This window comes from Ctenocephalides felis, unplaced genomic scaffold (assembly GCF_003426905.1).
Source record: "Ctenocephalides felis isolate EL2017-DRISC unplaced genomic scaffold, ASM342690v1 CF-g0.4_SCAFFOLD_01492, whole genome shotgun sequence".
Taxonomy (NCBI): Eukaryota; Metazoa; Arthropoda; class Insecta; order Siphonaptera; family Pulicidae; genus Ctenocephalides; species Ctenocephalides felis.
The window spans coordinates 61,409,143-61,432,579 of NW_020537646.1; the positions used below are offsets into that span (position 1 = coordinate 61,409,143).

The 23,437-nt window shown below is 31.2% G+C and overlaps 2 protein-coding genes and 1 long non-coding RNA gene across 3 annotated transcripts; all 3 read right to left on the minus strand.

Moving 5' to 3' along the window:
- Nucleotides 1-350: 350 nt before the first annotated feature.
- LOC113371475 lies at nucleotides 351-1,833 on the minus strand. The gene is made up of 2 exons (XM_026612097.1): nucleotides 1,730-1,833; nucleotides 351-1,062 (listed from the first exon to the last, which is right to left on the minus strand). Exons 1-2 carry the CDS (start codon nucleotides 1,831-1,833, stop codon nucleotides 351-353), a joined length of 816 nt encoding a protein of 271 aa, XP_026467882.1.
- A 491-nt stretch (nucleotides 1,834-2,324) lies between these two features.
- On the minus strand, nucleotides 2,325-3,325 carry LOC113371476. Its single transcript, XM_026612098.1, has 3 exons — nucleotides 3,229-3,325; nucleotides 2,653-2,984; nucleotides 2,325-2,594 (listed from the first exon to the last, which is right to left on the minus strand). Exons 1-3 carry the CDS (start codon nucleotides 3,323-3,325, stop codon nucleotides 2,325-2,327), a joined length of 699 nt encoding a protein of 232 aa, XP_026467883.1.
- A 3,221-nt stretch (nucleotides 3,326-6,546) lies between these two features.
- On the minus strand, nucleotides 6,547-6,855 carry LOC113370720. Its single transcript, XR_003366609.1, has 3 exons — nucleotides 6,836-6,855; nucleotides 6,654-6,780; nucleotides 6,547-6,584 (listed from the first exon to the last, which is right to left on the minus strand). It is a non-coding gene; the product is annotated as an uncharacterized LOC113370720 (long non-coding RNA).
- Between the last annotated feature and the right edge of the window lie 16,582 nt (nucleotides 6,856-23,437).

Below are 23,437 nucleotides of genomic sequence, written 5' to 3' on the forward strand. Positions count from 1 at the left end.
AGAATACTACAAAAAAATGTTAGATGTATTATTTTTAATTTAAAATCAGATTTAATGTAATTGTTGTGTGTGTTCGTTGTATAGTTTTATGAACTATATATTTACATTGTAAATGATTAAAAACACAATTTATCTTTGATAAAGATTTAATCCGATGAGAAAATACGAACATATAAACTTCCATAATCAAAACAATATTTCATTGACAAATATAACAAAAGATGATTATGTTTACTACGATCACTTTCTTGTTTCTTATTTAATTATGTCCAGATGTCAGGGAAAGCCATAATACTCCCCCCAAAATAAAAAAATTACGGCTATTTGTCAAAAGAAAAGTTAATTTTATGTCATATGTTAAACGTAACTTTCTTTTTTGGAGTCTTCTTGGTTGTTTTTTTTGCTGATGGTCTGTGATGTGAATTCGAATCTGATTCACAATCAGTATCTGATTTGTTTATATAAGCGGGTTTTAATCTTTCTACAGTGAAGTTCTTTTCAGTCCCATTTATGCGGAGTTTGTATATTCGGTCAGTAACTCGCTCTAGAATTTCATAAGGCCCACTACAAGGTGGTTCTAGAGGCTTCCGGACATGATCTGCCTTGAGTAATACATGGGTGCATATGCCCATATCTTTCAAAATAAACATTTTGCCCTTGTTGTGATGAGCAGTAGGAGTTGGTTTTAATGCACATATGATTCGGCTATGATTATCTAAAAATATTTGTGGATTTGTTGAGTTATCAGATACATTGATAAAATCACAGGGAGGTCTCAACGTAGTTCCGTAGACCATTTCTGCTCGTGATGCTTTTATATCTGCCTTAAATGAGTTTCGTAGACCAAGGAGCACGTAAGGTAGTATCTTGATCCGCGGTTCAGTGGAACACACCAAAGCAGCTTTCAATTTCCTATGCCATCGCTCCACGAGTCCATTAGTCTGAAGGTGGTAAGCTTTTGTACGTGTCTTCTTTGCTTCAACTGCCTGAGCCAAAGACTTGAATAGAGCAGACTCAAATTGTGTGCCTTGGTCAGAAGTTATTGTTGTTGGAGTCCCAAATCTTGAAATAACGCTTGTGTGACTGTATCAGCTGTGATATCTGAGTGTTAATTATTATAATTGTTAAACAATATGAGAAACCTTTAGTATTTGGTAAGTGAATGATATTTCATCTGGTACAGGAATGTGCAAGGGATTGAAACGGTTGTGTTTGTAGACTTTCGCATTTCGACAGGAGATGCATTGGCGACTCCAAATAGTAATATGCCATAGTACTCTCCCGAAAATAAAAGAAAGGCTATTTGTCAAAAGAAAAGTTAATTTTACGTCATATGTTAAACGTAACTTTCTTTTTTGAGTTTTCTTAGTTGATTTCCTTGCTGATTGCCTGAGATGTGAATAAAAATTTGATTCACAATAAGCATCTGATTTGTGCGTATAAGCGGGTTTTAATTTTGCTACAGTTGACAATTAAGTTGGCATTTCTTTTCTATTAATTCTTGAGAGAGTGTCTGCTACAATGTTTTCACATACAAAATTTCAGCGGAGAACTGGGAAATTATAATTGTCGTGTCTGTCTATCTGAAGCCTTTTCAAGTTTTTGCTGAAATGGTTATGTGATTGGCTTGTGATCAGTCTTCATTTTAAAATATCTTCCTTCCAGAAGATATTAAAAATGCTTTATTACAGCAAATATGCCAAGTAGCTCTCCATCATATGTAGAATACTTCTGTTCTGTTGTTGTTAGTTTTCTGGTGTAGAAACCGATGGGTTGCGAGGCACCATTTTCTTTCTGCTCCAGAGTAGCACCAATAACTGTTGTAGAAGGCATCCGTCACCAAGCAAATGTTGGCTGAAACATCTAGTTATCGAAGTAGTGCTGCAATTGCAAGTGCTTTCTTAATGTCATCAAAAGCCTTAAGAGATTCTGGGTGCCAGGCAATTGGAGTTTTGTCCTTCTTCACTAAACTTTGTAGATTGTAGAATTGTTAAAAGTTGATTGTATTCATGCTGCCTTTGGTACTGACTTCCTGTAGTAATTCACGATTCTTAGAAACCTACGTAGTTCTAGAACTGTGGTTGGTTGTTGAAAGTTTAAAATTTTGTCCGCTCGGTATGTTGATGAAGAATAGTCATTCGCACTTGTATCCCAGAAAATCTTCTTCATCCTTGCCCATGACGCATTTCTCAATGTTGATGACAAGTGAGTGTTCTTGAAGTCGCTCAAACACAATTTCAAGGTGACGATGATGCTCTTCCACACTCTCAGACATGACCAAAGTCAATATCTTGAAAAATGTGATTTATGTATCGCTGGAAAGTCTAAGTTGCATTTTTCAATCCAAACGGCATACAAAGTGACTCAAACAATCCCCATGAGGTTGCATTCAAAGTGCTCGCATTCAGTTTCCTGTAGTCACCGCAAAGTCTATATGTTCCATTCTTCTTTGGCACCATATGATTAGGGCTTGCCCACGGACTGCTGGATGCTTTTAACATACCCCTGTTTAGAAGATTTTGAATTTCGGCTTTTGCTGCTATAGATTTTTTACCGAAAATTTTCCTGAACCTGGCAGACCTGTTGTAGACATTCTGTGCGCAAAAGGAGACTGCTTAATAGTTATTTTTGTAGTTCATTAGTGACAGATACACATTTTGTTAGTAGATCCTTGAACGGTTGCTGGCGATCTATTGTGGAAATGTTGATAATATCTGCTTTCAGAACTTTCCCATCAGAGGTTAAGCCTGTGGAGGTATCAGTCAATCTCTTGCCTTTCAGATTTATGAGCAAATTGTAGTGGCCTTGCAAGTCTGCACCGATTATGGCTGTTGCCACGTCTGCTATAGTGAACTGCCAAGTGAAGGGTCTTCGCAGTGAAAGGTCCAGCTCAAGAGTCCGCTTTCCATAGGTGAATATTGGACTGGAATTGGCTGCATACAGAACAAGCACTTCCTTGGCACTACCGGTTGCAAATTTGCTAGCTGGAAGTATTGAGAGAACAGAGCCAGAGTCAATAAGGAATCGTATTCTGGATTTAATCGGAACTCTGAACAGACAGAGTTTGTATCACCATCATTGCATGCAGCTCCAAATGTTGATGGCTATGCTAGTTTTCCGGATTCAGCAGTGATTTAAGAAAGCACGGTCCTATGCACTTCTTGGCCTTTTCTCCAAATTTATTGTGGTAATAGCATACATGTGATTTGGTAGGTATTTTTGACCTACCTCGCCTATTCCTTGAGTAGCTCCTGGGCCTCCTGCTCTCATTGTTGTCTCTTTGACTCTGCTTCAAACTTTCAACCTCTGAAGTGAGTATGTTCATTTTTTGCACCAATGCCATTAAAATATTTGTGTCCGATGCCTTTTGTTATCTTCATGCTTGCTTGTTGTGGCCGTTACAGATGATGATCCACAGGCATCTAATAGTCTGTCTGCCATTTCTGCAATGGCTTGTAGCCCAACATTATTAGTGATTGTGGCAGTCTGTCCAGCTTGTATACAATCTCGTCGCTTACTTCATTATTTGCAAGGTCCATCATTTCACAAAGTGGCTGTGACGGCTTCCTGTCACCTAGTGAAATGTTATTTAATAATTTGTCTACCTGTTTAGACCTAGATTTGGAAACTCTGTCAAAAATAATTGTTTTCAAGGCATTATACTTATCTTTGGCAGGCGGCTTCCGTAACACGTCTGCTATCAGATGCAGCGTAATTCTGTCCAATGCGCGTAGCACGTCGGGGTCACCAATTATATAGTTTTATGAACTATATATTTAAAACACAGATTTATCTTTGATAAAGATTTAATCCGATGAGAAAATACGAACATTTAAACTTTCAAAATCAAAACTATATTTTAGTGACAAATATAACAAAATTATGTTTACTACGATCACTGTCTTGTTTTTTATTTGATTATGTCTAGATGTCAGGGGAAGCCATAGTTCCATTTTTTTCTGGATATAATAATACAAAAAATGTTAGATACCTTAATTTTATTTTAAAATTGGATTTAATTTACTTGTTGTGTTTGTTCCATTTTATTTTGTCCGGATATAAAAAAACTCGGTCAAATATTTGTATCAGTTTCAAATCTATAAAGTCATATATAAATCGTCAAGCAGTTTTTTAGATTGTTTCAAGTATTTTGTTTTTGATATTTCAGTTCGAAGATTTTAAACACATTGCCCAGCAAATATATCGCGTTTCCTACGTAAAACTCAATTTTTGTACACTTGACACAATTCCACACACAAATCGTTTTTTTTCTGTCTTCGAAAACGGATATTAATAGCCAAATATTTAGTTTCACTAATCTCTCTAACTTTGGTCAATGACATATTTATGCAAAGAGTCTAAATATATTGCCATGTGTCTTTTTTTCTGGCGAGACTCAAACACCAAACCACGTGGCGCCGACGAAGTCTGTCTGGCGCTATCCGGTATTTGTAAAATTTCATATTTAAATCTTAATTTTCGCACATTTTTCATAAATTTTTGTTATACCAAAAAAATATGATTATAATTAATGAGAATAGAGATAACCGCAAATAGTATTGACTTCTGGTTTCGTGTAGATATGGTTTTTAAAAAAACCACGTTCACGAAGTTTGATGAGCCCTGTAATTATATATTTTTTTCGAAATGATTCGCGAATGAAACAGAATTTCTAGATTAGAATATGATACGGATAGAATAGTTAAAATAATATATAACATTTAGTATATAGTTTGCAAAACAAAAAATGATTGTAATCACTTAGATCACTTTTGTTTTATTAATTACGGCTAGATGTCAAGAGGACATCATTAGTATGTCAGTAAAACTACCATACTACTTTTTTATGTACTTTGTTTATATATACTATGTATTAAGTTATTATATACTTTGTATTAAGTTATTAGTATTGATTGCTTTATATATATATATATATATACCCATGTAGAAATTAATATGGTCTGAATCTACAAGCAATATAAAATCTACATTGGTCAAATTTGAAACCAATATCGGCTGGTCATAAAAATTGAACATTTTTTATATTGAGGCCATATAGGTAAACCAACATTGGTCTATATTGGTCTATATTTGGAAATTTGGAACCAATGTTGCCTACAAATTGTTGAATGTTGGTAAGGTAATATACAATTAGACAGAGAGCTGGTAAACATTTAGAATTATTAATTATTGAATTATTAAATTTTTCTGAAACTTATAACTGATGTTGAAATATTACACAAATATTTGAAGATTTGAAGTTGAAATAATATAACGCATAAATCAATGTCATTTATTTAACAATAAAACACCTGAAATTTATTTATTTATTTATTTATTTATTTATTTCTGAAATGAACATATACGTAAATTTATTAAGAATGTTTTTGTGGAAATTCATTTATTAAATATAAACAATGATACAAATATATAACTGCATTAAAAATATGATTATTTATAAAACACAAAAGTGTCATAAATATTGATTATTTTTTTAATAGATATTTATTAATACATATCAAGTAAACTTTTTTTATAACAATAACAAAAGCAAATAAACTTTCCTATTTATAACATCATCACTCGATAAAACATTTCACAGCATCTGAACATATTTTATTTGTTGTTAATATATTTATTATCCATTATGAAATATTTATTTCATCGTCTAGAACAGTCATTGGAAAACCTACCTTACATTTGATCAAGTAAATTATAATCGAATAATTATTCTATTATAATTTACGTGATATATATCAAATGTAAGGTAGGTAAAGTAATAAAAGTAATAAATGCAAATTAACTTAACTATTTATAACATCATCACTCGATAAAACATTTCACAGCATCTGAACATATTTTATTTGTTGTTAATATATTTATTATCCATTATGAAATATTTATTTCATCGTCTAGAACAGTCATTGGAAAACCTACCTTACATTTGATATATATCAAGTAAATTATAATCGAATAATTATTCGATTATAATTTACGTGATATATATCAAATGTAAGGTAGGTAAAGTAATAAAAGTAATAAATGCAAATTAACTTAACTATTTATAACATCATCACTCGATAAAACATTTCACAGCATCTGAACATATTTTATTTGTTGTTAATATATTTATTATCCATTATGAAATATTTATTTCATCGTCTAGAACAGTGACTGGGAAACTTTTTCAATCATAACCCCAAAATATTTTTGTCCAAGTTTGTATTGTCATCTGAAACCTCGTATTCCTTGTTAATAAATTTATAATATATCATTATATATTATCAATATGATTAATTTATGAAAGCGTTAAAATGAGATTGTAAAATGCACTCGACTCTACTTTTACCTTAAAAAATAATGACTTCATATCATAGTCTAAAATCTTGCTATGCAAATGTACAGATTTATTGACATTCCACATTGCATTTATTATAATCAAACATTATGACTATTCTGTCAAAATTTATATCTTTCCTTTCTATAACTTATTTAGTTACAAACTTTTGATGAAAAACTTTTCGATAACATTTTACTACTAAGCAAACCAGTTTCTCTATTTTCTGCGCTTACAACAATATTACCTGAAAATAAATAAGAATATGTTTTAAATGCAGAGACATATAATTATATTATAACAAGTATTGTCTTACCTTTTATAAATATGAAAGTGCAGTATGTCTTCACTCAAAAAGATTAGGTTATGTTATATTTTATTATGTTATATTTTATTATATTTCACGTAATATGTACAACTGATTTCTCAATGTGTTTAAACTCCTGATCAATATAAAAATCCTTAGTGAGAAAAATAAAATTATCTTGCATTTCTTACCATTTTTATTGAAAACTTGCAAATTTTGACATTTCGAATAGCTAGTTTCCGATTATTTATTAGAGATACTAATAATAATGTAGTTAGCAGTAATTATTCTAAAAATAAATAGCTATTAGTTACAATGCATAAACGCATAATTAAGTATTATACTCACCAATAGTAAAAAGAATTCGTCTATTAAAACTAAGGTTATGTTAGATATACATAACTTATTACTTAATCTATCCATCCCAAATCAAATCAGATGACGTAAAATTAAGTTGAACTTTCAAACCTTTGTATTTTAATCCAAAGTAACAACAAAGAAATGAAATATTGTATATTTTTCAGAGACAATGCTTACTTAACCAAACTTGTTTGTGGTATATATTTCGCACCAATGCACATTACACACATTAGAAAACAATGTACACTATAACACTATTACACATTACACATAACTGAAAATATTATTCGATTATTTCCAGCAAAACTAGTATCTTAAAACATACTATAATTAACAATTTTGCATTAAAGGCTAAGGACGCCGTGTGACGCGCGTCGCTTCTTGTAGGCATACGTCATGCATAGAAGGCATAGAAAGATCTAGAACCTTATACCTGCGGTTCAGGATAGTGAGTTACTACAACAAGATTGTATATCTTGGTGGTGTAATGGCTAGCGTCGCAGCCTTTTGATTTTGATTTTGGGGTTCAAATCCCAGTCCATTTATTATTATTTTTTTATTTTATAATTGTATGAGTAAATAAAATTAAAGTTTTCAATTAGTTTTATATATATCGGACAGTATTTAAAATAAATTACCCTGTAACATTTATAACTTTTTTATAATGAAAGGAAAACTGAATTTTTATACTATTCTCAACATTTGAGGTTTTCATAAAGAAACCGTATAAAGTATTATACATCATTAGAATCGTCTCAAAATTCTTAGTTTTTCTTCCACATATCACAACTTAGTATTTCAAACGGTTTGGCCTATGGGCGAGTTGCAGTGCTAAAATTCAAGAAAAATTGAAAAATCTGAAAATAATTATACGAACACACATATTGAATTATATATCATTTTATTCGTAATTTTATTCCGCATCTTTCGTCCGAATAAACTTTTTACGTATCTTTTACCTTTTAATTTGTAAGGGTGAATAATTACATGGTTAAATATTTACAGCCATATATATCTGGCGTATGTTGTTTTCGTTCCGTTGAGTCGATAGCTAAGCGCTAGCGTTGCCGACTCTTAACGTCGTAGTCTCGGGTTCGATCCCAGATAAGATTTTTGTTTTTCATTTTAAATATAATAACAATAATTATGATTGAGGAATTTGAGGAAACAATATTTATTATTAATTAACATGCAAACAATATTTAATAGTCAATTATAAAAAATGTTGCATCAATATTCATTTTTTATTTTGAGGACAATATTTATTAGCTTATGATAAAAAATATTGCATAAATATTTATTTTTCAATTTGATGACAATATTTTGTACCCGATGATAAAAAATGTTGCATCAATAATTTCATTTCAATTTGTGGACAATATTTATCAGTCGATGATAAAAAATGTTGCATCAATATTTTTATTTCAATTTGTGAACTATATTTATCAGCCGATGATAAAAAATATTGCATCAATATTTATATTTCACTTTGGGAACAATATTTTGTAGCCGATGATAAAAAAATATTGCATCAATATTTATATTTTAGTTTGAGGACAATATTTATCAGCCCATAATAAAAAAATATTGCATCAATATTTCTATTTTATTTTGAGGACAATATTTATCAGCCGATAATAAAAAATATTGCATCAATATTTCTATTTTAGTTTGAGGACAATATTTATCAGTCGATGATAAAAAAATATTGCATCAATATTTATTCTTCTATTTGGGGACAATATTTATTAGCCGATGATAAAAAATATTGCATCAATATTTCTATTTTAGTTTGAGACCAATATTGGACAAGGCCATTTATAGAGATTATTGCCTCAATATCGGCTGACGTTGGCCTGATCGATTAGTTGACATCATCACAGAACCGACGTTCGCCGATATTTTTGCAATATAGGCAATCACGGCCACAGAAAACCGGTATTGGTAATATATTGTACCGATATTAATTTCTACATGGGTATATATACTAGCTGATCCGGCAAACGTTGTTTTGCTAAGTAAGGTATATTCTAAACAATTTCTAGAGAATCAAAAATATTAATACTATAAGTGTATAAGGATGTGTTGTTTGAATGCTATATACAATGAGGTATTATAAAAACAATAAACCCCATTAGTTTGTCTATGTTTTGTCAATTCAATCAAACTGGAAGTTTTATACACTTTCTATAGAAATCATGGTATAATCCAATCCAAGTATTTTTTTGGTATTTCGACTTATTGATTACGTTTTAAGCTTTTCAGATTCTTTTGGATTCTGGTTTTTGTGTATAATTGTAAATACTACTACTGAGCTTATACAAATTTTTCAAAATTCTGCGAGGAGAGAGAAAATAAATATAGAGGAGATATATCTGCTTTGACCTGCTTTTTGAAAAGTTTCAAGTAATATACCTTGAATTAAATTAAATTTAATAAAAAGTATATACGTAGAGCAGGGCAAGGCTTAAAGGTCCAATTTGAGTTTGAGCAAATATAAATTTTATTATGAAAATGAAACCAACTTCATCACAACAAATGACACATTTCAAACGAACAATTAGCTGACTACGTTCAGTAAAACTACAGACTTCGTCATTTTAAAAATGTGATTTTTTTGCTGTCTTTCAAAAATTTGTTATCTAGACCTTTTTACCCTATAGGCGGGGTAACTTGGAACGGCCAGATGGCAAACAGGTTTAATGTCTTATTTTAATTTTAAAGGTATTTTACAAAATAATTACATTTTTAACTAATGCTAAAAAACTACCAACAGAAGAAAATACTTTTACTATGGATTTTCAAAGATGACCGTTTATCTCCCAATATCAAAGTCATAAGAATCAAGGTTATAGCTAGTTATACATCTTTCTCCCTTCACTTTCAAATAATGTTGTTAAACAATGCTTCAGCTTTACTGGATTTTGACACTTTGGTCGTGAAACTTTTAACCCCGTACCTTCATATATTACTAACCATTCTTTGATAAATTCTGGGAAATTATAACTGGGAATAAGTTATTCGACAAAATGTACATGTAAATGTAAGTAATGCTCTTTTTCAGTCTTGGTCGCGGCATTATTATTAAACTTCACTTCACCTTATATAAATATATATATATATATATATATATATATATATATATATAGTATCATAGATTGAATAAACTACATGGATAGTTTATAAATAATTAATTCTGAATTAGAATGAAAAAACGGGCTCTAAACTACCTCTCTGCCACCAATTACTGAGCCACAGCAACGCGTGGCCGGGCTAGCTAGTATTTTTTTTATATATATAAATATACTATCAATTAAACTGAAAATCGGGATAAAAAGTATCCCATGTCTTTCTTCTGGCTCTAAACTACCTACCTGCCAAATTTCATCTAAATCGGTTCATCCGTTCGTGAGTTATAATTGTTACCACATAAAGCGATCCTCTTTTATATATATATATAGATAGATATAACAAATGTATTCTGAGTGTACAGATAGATATTACTTTAGAAATATGAACAAACAACATTCTTTTTTGCATTTTTCAAAGGAAAGGCTTTATCTAACTAATCTTATCTAATAATAGGATACGACTTTTTACCATAATTCATAATGGAAACTATGGCAATCAGTTCGACCGACGTTTTATGCGGCTTAAAAACCAAAGACTAGGTTAAATAGAGTGCATGAGCAGATGATATTCACCTTCGAAAAGTCGTATTTCTACGAACACAGAGACACTTGCAAAGGCAAAACCCGGATTTGTAATGTACGGATCAGTAGTCTGGCAGTTAGATGTACGTTCATGTATTGTTCTGAATGATTCATGAACGGCTAAAGACATTTTTGCATTGTTTTTTCACTTCACTAACTATTTTCTCTCGTTTTTCATATTATTTTCTATACTAAGTCTTGTATTTTACTAACTTTAATATTTTACTATTTCATAATAAATTAGTCGTATATTATACCCGTAACTTCGTTACTTTTACTGACTTTATCCTATTTATCATTATTGAATTATCCGCGTTGTTCACCATTTTAATATACTAGAATTTTGTTTATATATATATATATATATATATATATATATATATATATATATATATATATATATATTGATGAGTTATTTAGAATCGGGCAGTAACACTAAGTAAAGAAAAAAAACTAAAGTAGTTTTGAAATACTTTATTTATCCATATGTTTCGGTCTTCATCGAGACCGTCATTCAGTGGAAAAAGAAATTAATTATACAAAAATATACTACACTATTACACTGTGATAAACTAGGATATTAATAATTGGAACATTTAAACTAATTAATTTTTTTTGACAATTTTTTGCTTACATTCTAGTGTGTACAATTTGACTAACGTCTAAAAACTGTACGTGTACTCAAACTGTACGTGTAGTCAATTTGAACACACTAGAATGTAAGCAAAAAATTGTCAAAAAAAAATTTATTAGTTTGGAGATTTTGGTGGAAGAAGAAGAGGTATTATTGTTATTATTGAGAAATCTCATAAACTCTGTCACGTACAATAGACTCAAATTTCTCAATAATAACAATAATACCTGTTCTTCTTCTACCAAAATCTCCAAAGACAATAACTTTATTGGTAATGTTTGTTTCCCGTTTATTAAAGAACTCTTTCCCATTTGGAAAAAACTGTTCCACAAGGTCGACTTAAGATTAATTTGTAACATAGACTTAAACCTTAGCTCTCTTTTTTCCAACCTCAAATCACCCACTAGTTTAGAACGCACATCAAATATTGTCTATAAATTAAAATGCAATGATTGTGATTCCATTTACAGTGTAACTGGACAAAATTTAATAAAACGACTAAAACAACATGATAATAACTCTAAAAACCCACGACAAAATCAAACCATGATAACAGAACATATAAAATTTTTTAAACATTTCTTTGACTTTTATAACGCTAGTATACTTTATCACGAAAGGAACATTATTCAGAGAAGATTTGCTGAATCTTGTCTAATCAGCATATCTAAATCTTGCGTTAATAAATGGCATGATGCCTCCTTACTCTGTGAAAATTATCAGGTGATACTCAATAATATTTCCAAATTTGTTTCCTCTTAACTAGCTTATTTCCGAACCTGTAAACCTATCCTTACGCGGCACGATCCCGAACTTTGAATCTTAGCCTCTTCACCCATACTTCGAAACACTGATTGTAAAAAAACTCGCCTACTATCCTTCGGTCTCTCCAAATAATTTTTAAGCACATGTTGACATTTCTGCCTCGGGAATGTACGCATAAACTATTTTATCCGTGCAAAATATATTATATTCAACAAATATTTTGCTATGCTCTGTTCAACAAAAACAAAAAAACAAGTTAGTGTATATATGATAGTGCAAAATTATGTGCCATACGCTAGTTACTGATTTAAAACCTTATTTATGTAAGTTACTTTTGTTGTTTATATATGTATATGCGTCTATATATGTATATATATATATATATATATATATATATGTATATATATATATGTTGTGTGTGTATATATGTATATGTGTATATGTGTACATGTGTATATGAAAGTATATGTGTATATATATATATATGTATGTGTATATTTATGTATATATATATACATATATATGTATGTGTATGTATATATGTATATATGTATATGTATATATGTATATATATATATATGTTTATATTTGTATGTGTATATGTGTATATATACATATTTATTATATTATTATTATTATTTATTATATTATGTGTTTGTACATGTACGAGGTCTGTTCAAAAAGAACCCGGAATTTTCGTTTTTTCAAAAAAATATTTATTTATTCGTCTACATTAATGTGGTCCCCTTCAAAGTAATCCCCCCTAGATATAATACACTTATGCCAGCGTTTTTTCCAATTTTCGAAGCACCCTTGATATTCACTTTTTGAAATGTCCTTGAGCACTCTCAGCGATTCGGCCTTTATTTCTTCAATCGAGGAAAACCGCCGTCCTTTCATGGGTTTCTTCAACTTTGGGAATGGGAAAAAGTCACACGGAGCCATATCTGGTGAATATGGAGGTTGGGGCATGACTACGGTATTGTTTTTGGCCAAAAAATTACGAACAAGCAACGACGAGTGAGCAGGTGCGTTATCGTGGTGCAGCAGCCATGAATTGTTTTTCCATAAATCGGAGCGTTTTTTTCGGATTGCTTCACGCAAACGTCGCATCACTTCAAGGTAATACTCCTTATTAACCGTACGACCTTGTGGTAAGAACTCTTGATGCACTATGCCGTTATAATCAAAGAAAACAGTAAGCAAAACCTTGACATTCGATCGAACTTGACGTGCTTTTTTCGGTCTTGGCTCACCTGGGCTCTTCCATTGGGACGATTGGGCTTTGGTTTCGACATCATAACCGTACACCCATGTTTCATCACCAGTTATGACCCTTTCAAGCAAACTTGGATCGTTGTTGACGTCATTTAACAGCTCTTGAGCGATGTTCATGCGATTGCTTTTTTGGTCAAAATTTAGCAGTTTTGGAATGAATTTTGCTGCCACTCGTTTCATGCCCAAAACATTTGAAAAAATGTTATGACATGAGCCAATTGATATGCCAACTTCATCAGCAACTTCTCTAATTGTGATTCGGCGATCATTCATAACCATTTTTTCCACTTCTTTCACATTTTCATCGTTTGTTGACGTGCTGGGTCGACCGGAGCGTTCGTCATCTTCAACGTCTTCGCGGCCATCTTGGAAACGCTTATACCACTCGTAAACACTTGTTTTTTTCATAGCAGACTCACCATAGGCTTTTTGTAACATTTCACACACTTTGTTACACTTTATTTCATTTTTTACGCAAAATTTAATACAAATTCTTTGACTTTTCAATTCTTCCATTGTAAAAATCGCCGAGCTCAGAAAAACACGTCGAACCTTAGCGACTACCACAGACAAAGTAAACAGTGAATATAGCTGAAAATTTCATCATACTTTAGGGGCATGTATACCAACACAATAAAAAAAAAATTTGACAATCAGACACTCCAGACCCGCGAAATTTAAAAATTCCGGGTACTTTTTGAACACACCTCGTATATCGTACATATACGTATATGTCTGTTTATATGTATATTTATGTATATATACATAATACATTTTTGTATGTTTGTATATTTTTTCTAATTTACTTTTCATTTCTTATGTTTATCTATCTGTTTAGTTATAATTGTTATTGTTATAATTATAATACTTATAATATCTATAGTTCTTTTTCCAATTTCTGTAATTTTTTCCTAGTTTATATTAATTTTTCAATGTTCATTCTGTAGATCCACTGATGATGACATAAAATCCTATGTCGAAACGTTTGGAAAAATTAAAGATTAACTTCTAAATTTTTGTCTTTTATTTGATGTATGCCCTTGAAGAACTTACTCATATATATATATATATATATATATATATATATATATATATATATATATATGATTTCTTGGAGGGCGTAGCATCAAGTAAAATATATAATAAGGTAAGGATTTTTCAAAATATTTTTATTTTTCCGTAGTAAAATTCTACGTCATCGTCAGTGGTTCTACAATTTTGGAAAAAAAAACAGAACGTAACGTTAAAAATTTAATATGCCTAAGCAATAATAGCAAGAAAAATTTTGACTAAAGAGACAAACTAATTATATCTAAACCTCAAAATCCAGTTATCACTAACTGGTACCAAAAACCTACTTGGTCGGGTACGTACTTAAATTTTCACTCCTACCACCCCTCTAGCATGAAAATAGGTACTATCATTAATCTAGTAGACCATGCTATCCTCCTTTCTAACGAATAATTTTAGACCTCAAACTTAGATTTTATTTTCAAAATCCTCACACAAAATTCCTATCAATTAGACTCAATTTTTAAAAAAACAAAATAATTAACCCCAACCTGAGTTTAATTTCCACAAACGATAATAATTTTGAAGGTACCATTTACCTGCCTTACATCAAGAAACTTTATCCGATGTAGAAAAAAAAATTATAACGCAAATGTTCCTTTAGTATGCAACATTGATTTAAAATCCCTCTTCTCAAATTTAAAGCCGCGCACTAGTTTAGAACGAGTATCCAATGTGGTCTATAAAATATCTTGCAATGACTGTGACCCCACCTATATTGGCGAAACAGGACAGAACTTTATCAAACGTATGAAACAACACGATAATAACTCAAAAAACAAAAATCAAGGGCAACAATGATCACAGATTATTTGAAACTAAAAAACCATACGTTAAATTTTTATGACGCAAAGGTTTTTCATCATGAGTCGAAAGTCACACAAAGGCGTTTTTCAGAATCGGCCTATATTTTCTTGAATAAAAATTGTTTAAACAAACGTACAGACACCAGCTTCATCTGCGAAAATTACCAATATGTTCTAAATAATGTTTCCCAATTTATATCAAATACCTAACACCACGGTTTGTACAGCACTATCACGCACACCTGCACAACGCGCCAGACCGTTGGCCAGTTACGAACACACGCATTTGTTCTTTCTCAAAATTTTGAGTTCGCATCTCGGATACTTACGAAAACATTATTCTGTTGGCTTTGGCCTCGGATGCATGAATACTTACGTATACAATTTCATTATACTTATATACAAGAAGAAAAACTAGATCTTAGCCCCCATTTGTGGTCTTGTATTTGGGGGGCAATTACACCAGTGGAGACTGAATTACTGTAAATGTCGCGTCCGTTAAAGTAAACTAGTTATTTAAATAATTGAATTTTGTAAATTGATTTGAAAATTAATTTTTCCTTGTTCATCTTCAAATTAGTGTTTTTTGTTTTTTCGCGCGTTACGCAGTAAAAGATTGTCATATGGGCAAATTGGGCTCATCGATTCTGACGTATTAATTTATAATTCGGGTTACGCTTATTCCATTAAAACTAATACAACAACCAAGAAGATAGGTGACAGCCCACGCACATAGAATAAGTTTGTGTTTCAAGGAAATGTGTTACTGCACGAGAAACGATTATACTTCGAATATTTACGTTACTACGTTTTTGCCTTTTGTTAACCTTTTCTATATATAACTACTTTTTTTAAGTCTAATATTTTTTTTAAGTTTACTGAGTAAAGTTTTTGCTGACACGATTTTCTTGAGAATGAAATAGGTTAAGATAGTTTTAAGCTATAGTTTTTTAGTTTTATAGTTTATTGTTTTTGTGTTACTGAAGGATTTATTGTTCTTTTTTTTGTATTAATGATGTTCGTGTATTTTGTATAACGATATAATTTCATGTTTACTAGCCACTACGTGTTTTGCGTTTGTAAACAAAGGTTGGATAGCTTACCAGGATACTAGAAATATTTGACCAAAATTACATTCAAAGGATGGCCGGCACACAACCACAACCACAATCATCGTCCATTAGCCAAGGCTCACACTTAAGCAAGCACAGGTAAACCACTCAACCCAAAGACGAGGACCAAAGGGCAAAACAGAACCCTAGAAAGTACACAGGAACAACCAGGAAAGCCCAGCAGAAGGCAAAATTTCAACTTTGGATTTAAGAGACGAGGAAGGCTTTAGTGTGTAACGACAGGGGGGCGTGTAACTACAATTGGCATTGTCGCTAAAGTGTTGCACAACCCTCAGTGCAAATAGTACCCTCCACCCAACTCCACTAGGGTTCCTGCAACATAGGGTTCAAGTCGAGGGTTGAAAAGAATTATTAAAAATTGTAACATCATCCGAGGAGGCCAGTCGGGTCCAGACGCTAATCACTGGACCCACTTGGTGTATAGTGATGCTTTTGTTGTGCCAGGAGAGAACAACCTATTCCAGCAATGGCCAGATGTATTTGTTTATTAGCTATTCCCTTTATTACGTCGTTCGTTATTCTGTCGTTCATATTCAAAATTAGCTTTTCGATCTTGACTCAAGAAAAAATTATTCTTTCCGAATTCTTTCCAATGAAATTATGCTTTCTGTTAATGTTTTGTGGTCCGATACTTTCGATTTTGGAATACATTTTAGAAATAAAATATATAATTCGTTTTTTAACTTCCCGTTGGGTAAGTTTTAATGGCAAAAAATAAAAGTTTTTGCATATATTCAAGTTTCAGAGGTTTATAAACAATTTGGCATACCTCAGAAAAAATTGATGTGTGTGTATGTGTGGAGACAATTTTTCTTCGATGATTTTGGGGGTACGGATTATCGCCGAAGACAGTTTCGGACGAACGGTTTCGGAGATATAGAGCAAAGAGTGCTAAAAAAGACAGTTTTTTGATGATTGAAAATAATCTTCTTGTGTTGACAAAATGATTGCTTTTGAGAAAAGTTTTTTTTTATTTAACACTTTTTATTTATTTAATTAACTTTCCGTATGGTAAGTTATTTTACAAGATAGTAAACGGCTTTATTGAATCACCAGAACTCTTAGAAAAAATACAATTTGTCACTCCAAGGCCAGGACTTCGATCCAACAGATTAATCTATACAGCAAAATCCTCAAAAAAGTACGTGCATAATAGCCCTATAAATAGACTAGCCAAAGAAGTCAATGAGTATTGCGGCAGTTTGAACTTTTTCGATATGCGTCAACAAAGTTTTGAGGCTAACGTAAAGAAAAAACTTAAACACCACAATATTTTGTGCAATTAATTATTTCACCAAAGTCATATTGTTTAACCAAAGTATTATTTTATATTACTTAATTATCATAGTTTTTTTTTATAAAGTCTACGTGTATGTGTGTGTATGTATTTATGTACTTATATATGCGAATGTATGTATATGTATGCGTATTATATAAGTATACTAGCAAACGCAAACCCGACGAACTCCGTTTCGCCACCAAATGGTTTCGTGAGAAAGATGAAGAAATTTTTTGTTTGTTTTATATTTTAAAAAGAAAAATTTGATTTTATTATACAACAGTAACGAATTTGAACTTCTCTAAGTAAATGAAAGTGAATCCGCAAATTATCCGTTTCATAGAAGTGATCTTTGGTAAACCACATTTTTTGTTTTTTGGTCTGACGTTAACACAAACAAAGCGGATGGTTTTCCAACTTGTGAACAGGCAACGTTTAACTGCCCATGTGAAAAACAATGATTTTCTAAATAATCTATTAGAAATTTATCCCGCAAACACTAAGCGATTGGCTTTGCGACTTGTTATTGCAAACGCAAGGCGAACTGGATATTGCAAAAGTCAAACGGAAGACCAGTCAGAATCATTGGTATGTCACCAAATCGCCAGCAATTTTTGATTGAATGGTGAAATTCAGAGCGTGTACATCATTATTCTTTGCGGCAAGAATTGCTCGTTGACTTAACCAAGCATAATTCTGATAATTCCCACTAATGTCATTACACGAATTTTTAATTACGGTGCGTGAAGTTCCAGCAGCTTGCATTAAGGCATGATGTAATGCACAACTAATTTTCTTAGCCATAAACCTTGCTGAGCCCGAGACCTTTTCAACAAATGCAAAATTGTCGAAATCGGTTCGTGCGTTCTGGAGTTATTTCGTCAGGAAGGAAAACCCGACTTATTTTTATATATAGAAGATAATCTATTTGAGTTTATTTAAAACAGTTATTGATTATTTTTATTACTCGAATTTTTCTTTACGGTGCGTGAAGTTCCAGCAGCTTGCATTAGGGCACGATGCCATGCACAACTAATTTTCTTAGCTATAAACCTTGCTGAGCCCGAGACCTTTTCAACGAATGCAAAATTGTCGAAATCGGTTCGTGCGTTCTGGAGTTATTTCGTCAGGAAGGAAAACCCGACTTTTTTATATATATAGAAGATAATCTATTTGAAATTATTTAAAACAGTTATTGATTATTTTTATTTCTCGAATTTTTAATTACGGTGCGTGAAGTTCCAGTAGCTTGCATTAAGGCACGATGCCATGCACAACTAATTTTCTTAGCTATAAACCTTGCTGAGCCCGAGACCTTTTCAACGAATGCAAAATTGTCGAAATCGGTTCGTGCGTTCTGGAGTTATTTCGTCAGGAAGGAAAACCCGACTTATTTTTATATATATAGAAGATATGTATGTATATCTGTATGTAAGTAGATGTGTATGTGTATATGTTTGTATATATATGTGTATATATATATATATATATATATATATATATATGTGTGTATATATAGATATAAATATACAAATTATGAATTAGCAAACAATATTATAAAACTGTATAAGGCCGATTGGCGTATAAATAAATAAATAAATAAATAAATAAATAAATAATAATCGCAGAAAAATCGAAAATGAAAGTTTTTATATATCTTTACGTTTGAAAGGTTCCGGAACACTTTGGCATACTTTAGAAATAATTGATGTATGAGCGTGTTTATATATGTGAGTGTGTGCGGTTACAAATTTTCGTTGATGATTTCGAAAACGATAAACCGATTTGAATAGTTCAAAAAACATTCGATTCTTATTGATAAGGAGAAGTGCTGTATAGTTTTTCACAAAGACAGGTCTAGCCGTTCCGAAGATACAGGGCAAAAAATGCCAAAAATGTTTTTAACTCAGTTTTTAAGAGAACGGAGTGTTTGATTTCAATAATTCAAAATACATTTTGAATACCAAGATTTTTAATTTAAAAGTTTACGTATATGGTTCAAACAAATGTCCTCGACATTTTCGAGAGTATGGAATAACCGATTTGAATAACCTAAAAAAACATTTGATTCGTATTGATAAGGAGACGCGCTGATTAGTTTTTAGGTATAGGTAGGTTTAGCCATTTCAATGATACGGGGCAAAAAAGACATTAATAGTAATTCAATTATTGAGCATCCGATATGTATATTTCAAAAAACATTCTATTTGTATTGACTAAACAAAAAACTGTTTATTTTTTTGGGAAAGCAAGTCTAGCGTTTATAGAGTTTCAATAAAAGAAATAAAAACTAGTGGGGCCCATGGCATCGTGCCTTAAAGCAAATTGCTGGAACTTCCCGTATCATTTTTTTTTAAAAAAAAAAACATTTTTGAAAAAAAAATATTTTGAAAAAAATAGATTTTTGAGAAACTATAAATTTTTGACAAAAATTTACTTTTTTGATAAAAAATGTATTCTTTATTTTGAAATATTCTGGAAATTCTGAACTTTTTTTTCGAAGCTATCGTACTGGTTTAATTGCATAAAGGCGAAATATCGAAACGCGTAAGCGCCGCGTCGCCGTCAAACGGGTAAACATTGGTACGGAACCCATAGAAATGTAAACTAAATTTATACCTATTGTTAAAATATCTATAAAATATCTGATAATTTAAGGTGCATATGTCTAATGATCATCTTTTACCACTTGACATTTTGTGTCATTTTTTTTTGGGTTTCATACCGAGAATTTTGATTTCAAAATTTACTAAATTTATTTCGACATTATCGACGGTATGGAATAACAGATTGGTATGATTGAAAAAACATTCAATTCAGTCGCAAGGCGTTTTCGCAAAAGGCAATTTTGCCGTTTCGGAAAAATGCAGCGTGTAAAAATGGTCATGCAGTTTTTGTGAGAACGAATCATCCGATTAGATTAATTCAAGAAACATTTTGCTTGAATAAATGGTGTGCAAAAATGCATTAACAGAAAATTTAGTAAGTTTGAAAATTAAAAAAAAAATCAAAATTCAAATTTTCGAAATTTTTCATCATATCCAGAAAAATTCTTACAAATATTAGAGAATATTTTGAAATTTAAAAAAACGAATATTTCCAAAAAAATCCAAAATTCTCAAAAAAATTAGGGTTTGTGCCAGAACGACAGAAGATAGCACGAGCGAACTACCTTTGTCAGAATCGGGTAACACTATATCGCTGGCAATTTCGAAATTAGAAGATTGGCATATAAACGCTAATCATGAGCGTATATGAAGTCCTGCTTGTCATGTACGACGTTCACGTGTTTTTTCGTATGAGTTTATTGATTTTTCCGAGTGTTAGATGTTATTTGTGCAATGTAAATACAAACTTTATTAATCGCAGCCAGTGGTCCCTATTTGTGCTTCTGGAGTAAATTCCTTTCGCAGTATCCAATTCCTACAGCGATCTAAGAATTCCGGACTTCAAGTAACCATCTGACTGGGGCGCCTTCCAATCACATAACATTAAATTTTTCTTTAATATATTAAATTGTGCAAAATCCTTGAAATAGCTATTAAATCAAATACAATAGGCTATTCCAAAATGGTTTAACCAACCCCATCCTTAACATTGGTTCTTCGACGCTGGATCCAAATTTTGTTTCGGATTTATTGAGTATATTAAAGAAATAATAACCCAAGATGACACCTGAACTTGATTTTGGTGCAGAGGTCGATTGACTAACAACTAAGAAGGAAATGTATTTTTCAAGCATTCAAGAAACTTACGACATTTCTCAACAGATTAGCTCTTCTTCACGTAAGATACAATTTCGTAAAAAATTAATATATTGAAAATATCAGAAAATCCTAACAATATTTTGGAATATGCCCTCGCGAAAGCGTTGGAAGAGTTTTATGCAAAAATAAAGCATGCCGAAAAAATCTTAGATGATCCAAACGATTTATCTCAAATTTTCAGCGCTTTGATTAATTCATGCATTGCTTGAAACGCACCTCTTTTGGTACATCCCATATCCCACAATCATCACGTTCTTCCTAAAAAAACAACGTGTTAACATAGATAAAAGGAGAGTATATAGATCGCTCCCTCGGCCCATATTTTGTTGCCACGTTTTTTTTCAGACTCTTTACCCCTCTACAGAGGGGCTTCTGGAAATTAACCAAAATTATATAGAACATTTAACTCAAAATTAAAAAAAAAGGAAATTAAATTTTTAAAAGCATTTATTTTTCACAAAAAATTTCACATTATATGATAACACTACATATATAAATAACACTACATATATAAATATAAATCTTATAAGAAGAAAATGGACCAAACGTTATCTCATTTCAGCAATTTTGCGTCTTTGGGATTCTTCGAGATTTGTTACTCCTATTGTTGTTAGAATAAAAATTTTAATGAAAAATTTGGAAATTAGGGATTGATTGGTATGAAGCGCTACCATAATTTATTATGACTTCTTGGTTAGCCATATATTTAAAATCAAACTTGAATAACTATAACATATCAAGTTATCTCGAGACAGAAAGCGTCGAACAAGCATGCGGAGATGTAATTGACAATAATTTTAATGATTCAATGATAGTCCGCCACTGGTTGGTAGAACTAACCCCTCATTGGAAAACGTTTGTAGCCAACCGAATTTCAAAAATTTACGACCTCTTTCAGAAGGCACGATGGCTCCATAGTTCTAACGTTTAAAAGACAGGCGTTGATTTTTCCTAAAGTCTACTTCAAAAACAATATACTAGATATAGGAATTGGTTGTTTGGATCGAATTGTTGGAACGCGCTTATACCTACTTGGTACATTGGAAGGATTCATATGTTCCGTAAAAAAAAAAAAAACTCTTCATGTCTAATTTCTTTTACTACTATTTCAAACACTATTTCAAAGTGTTTAAAAGATTTTAAAATGAATTATTATCTCTACGTAATATTGGATGGAGACTCAATGATTGTGGCCTCGTTGAGCTCAAATCTTTTATGTTGGCTGAGTGGTAATCCAGGATCCTTAGCTTCCTGCATCTTTATTGACTTAATACTAAATTTCTGGAAATTTTGAAATTAGAAGATTTGCATATAAACGCTAATCATGAGCGTTTTTGAGGTATCGCTTGTCATGTACGACGTTTACTTGTTTTTTCGTATGAGTTTGTTTACTTTTCCGATTGTTAGATGTTATTTGTGTAAAATATTGAATATTGAAAGCTATTGAATCGAATAAAATAAGCTATTCCAAAAGAGTCTAACCAACACTTATCCTTAATATTTAGAAGAAAACGTTTAAAAAAAAACAAAAAAAAATTCAAACTTCTGAAAAAAAATTTAAAATTCGAAACAATTATCTAAATTAACAAAAAAAACTAATCTAAAAAAATTACCAAATTTTTTGTAAACATACACAAAGGTTGTTTATAAAATACGCTTGTCGCCCAATTTAATAACCAGTATTTATGATAAAAAATCTATTTGATATAATTCAAAACAATTATTGATTATTTTTATTCCTCGAATGTTTAACTACGGTACGGAAAGTTGCAGCAATTTGCCTTGAAGGGCTTGAAACCATGCTCCAGTTTTATTTTAATTTTCAAAATTTAATTTTTTTCCTGAATATCGAAAAATAATTCGAATTTTAGTTTTGATTCTAGCTAAGGTTCTAGAAATCACTTATACACTTCAAGTAGTAAACTTGAACTTTGCAATTTAGTTTATATAATTTTTAAAAATATAAAACAATGATTTTCATTTTAAA

Coding starts and splice junctions, on each gene's coding strand:
- LOC113371475 (XM_026612097.1), bottom strand. CDS start 1,833: ATGCCTTCTACAACAGTTATTGGTGCTACTCTGGAGCAGAAAGAAAAT. Junction 1,063..1,729: donor CTAACAACAACAGAACAGAA/GTATTCTACATA, acceptor CGTTATTTCAAG/ATTTGGGACTCCAACAACAA.
- LOC113371476 (XM_026612098.1), bottom strand. CDS start 3,325: ATGAACATACTCACTTCAGAGGTTGAAAGTTTGAAGCAGAGTCAAAGA. Junction 2,985..3,228: donor CTACTCAAGGAATAGGCGAG/GTAGGTCAAAAA, acceptor CAATACTTCCAG/CTAGCAAATTTGCAACCGGT. Junction 2,595..2,652: donor AGGATCTACTAACAAAATGT/GTATCTGTCACT, acceptor TTTTGCGCACAG/AATGTCTACAACAGGTCTGC.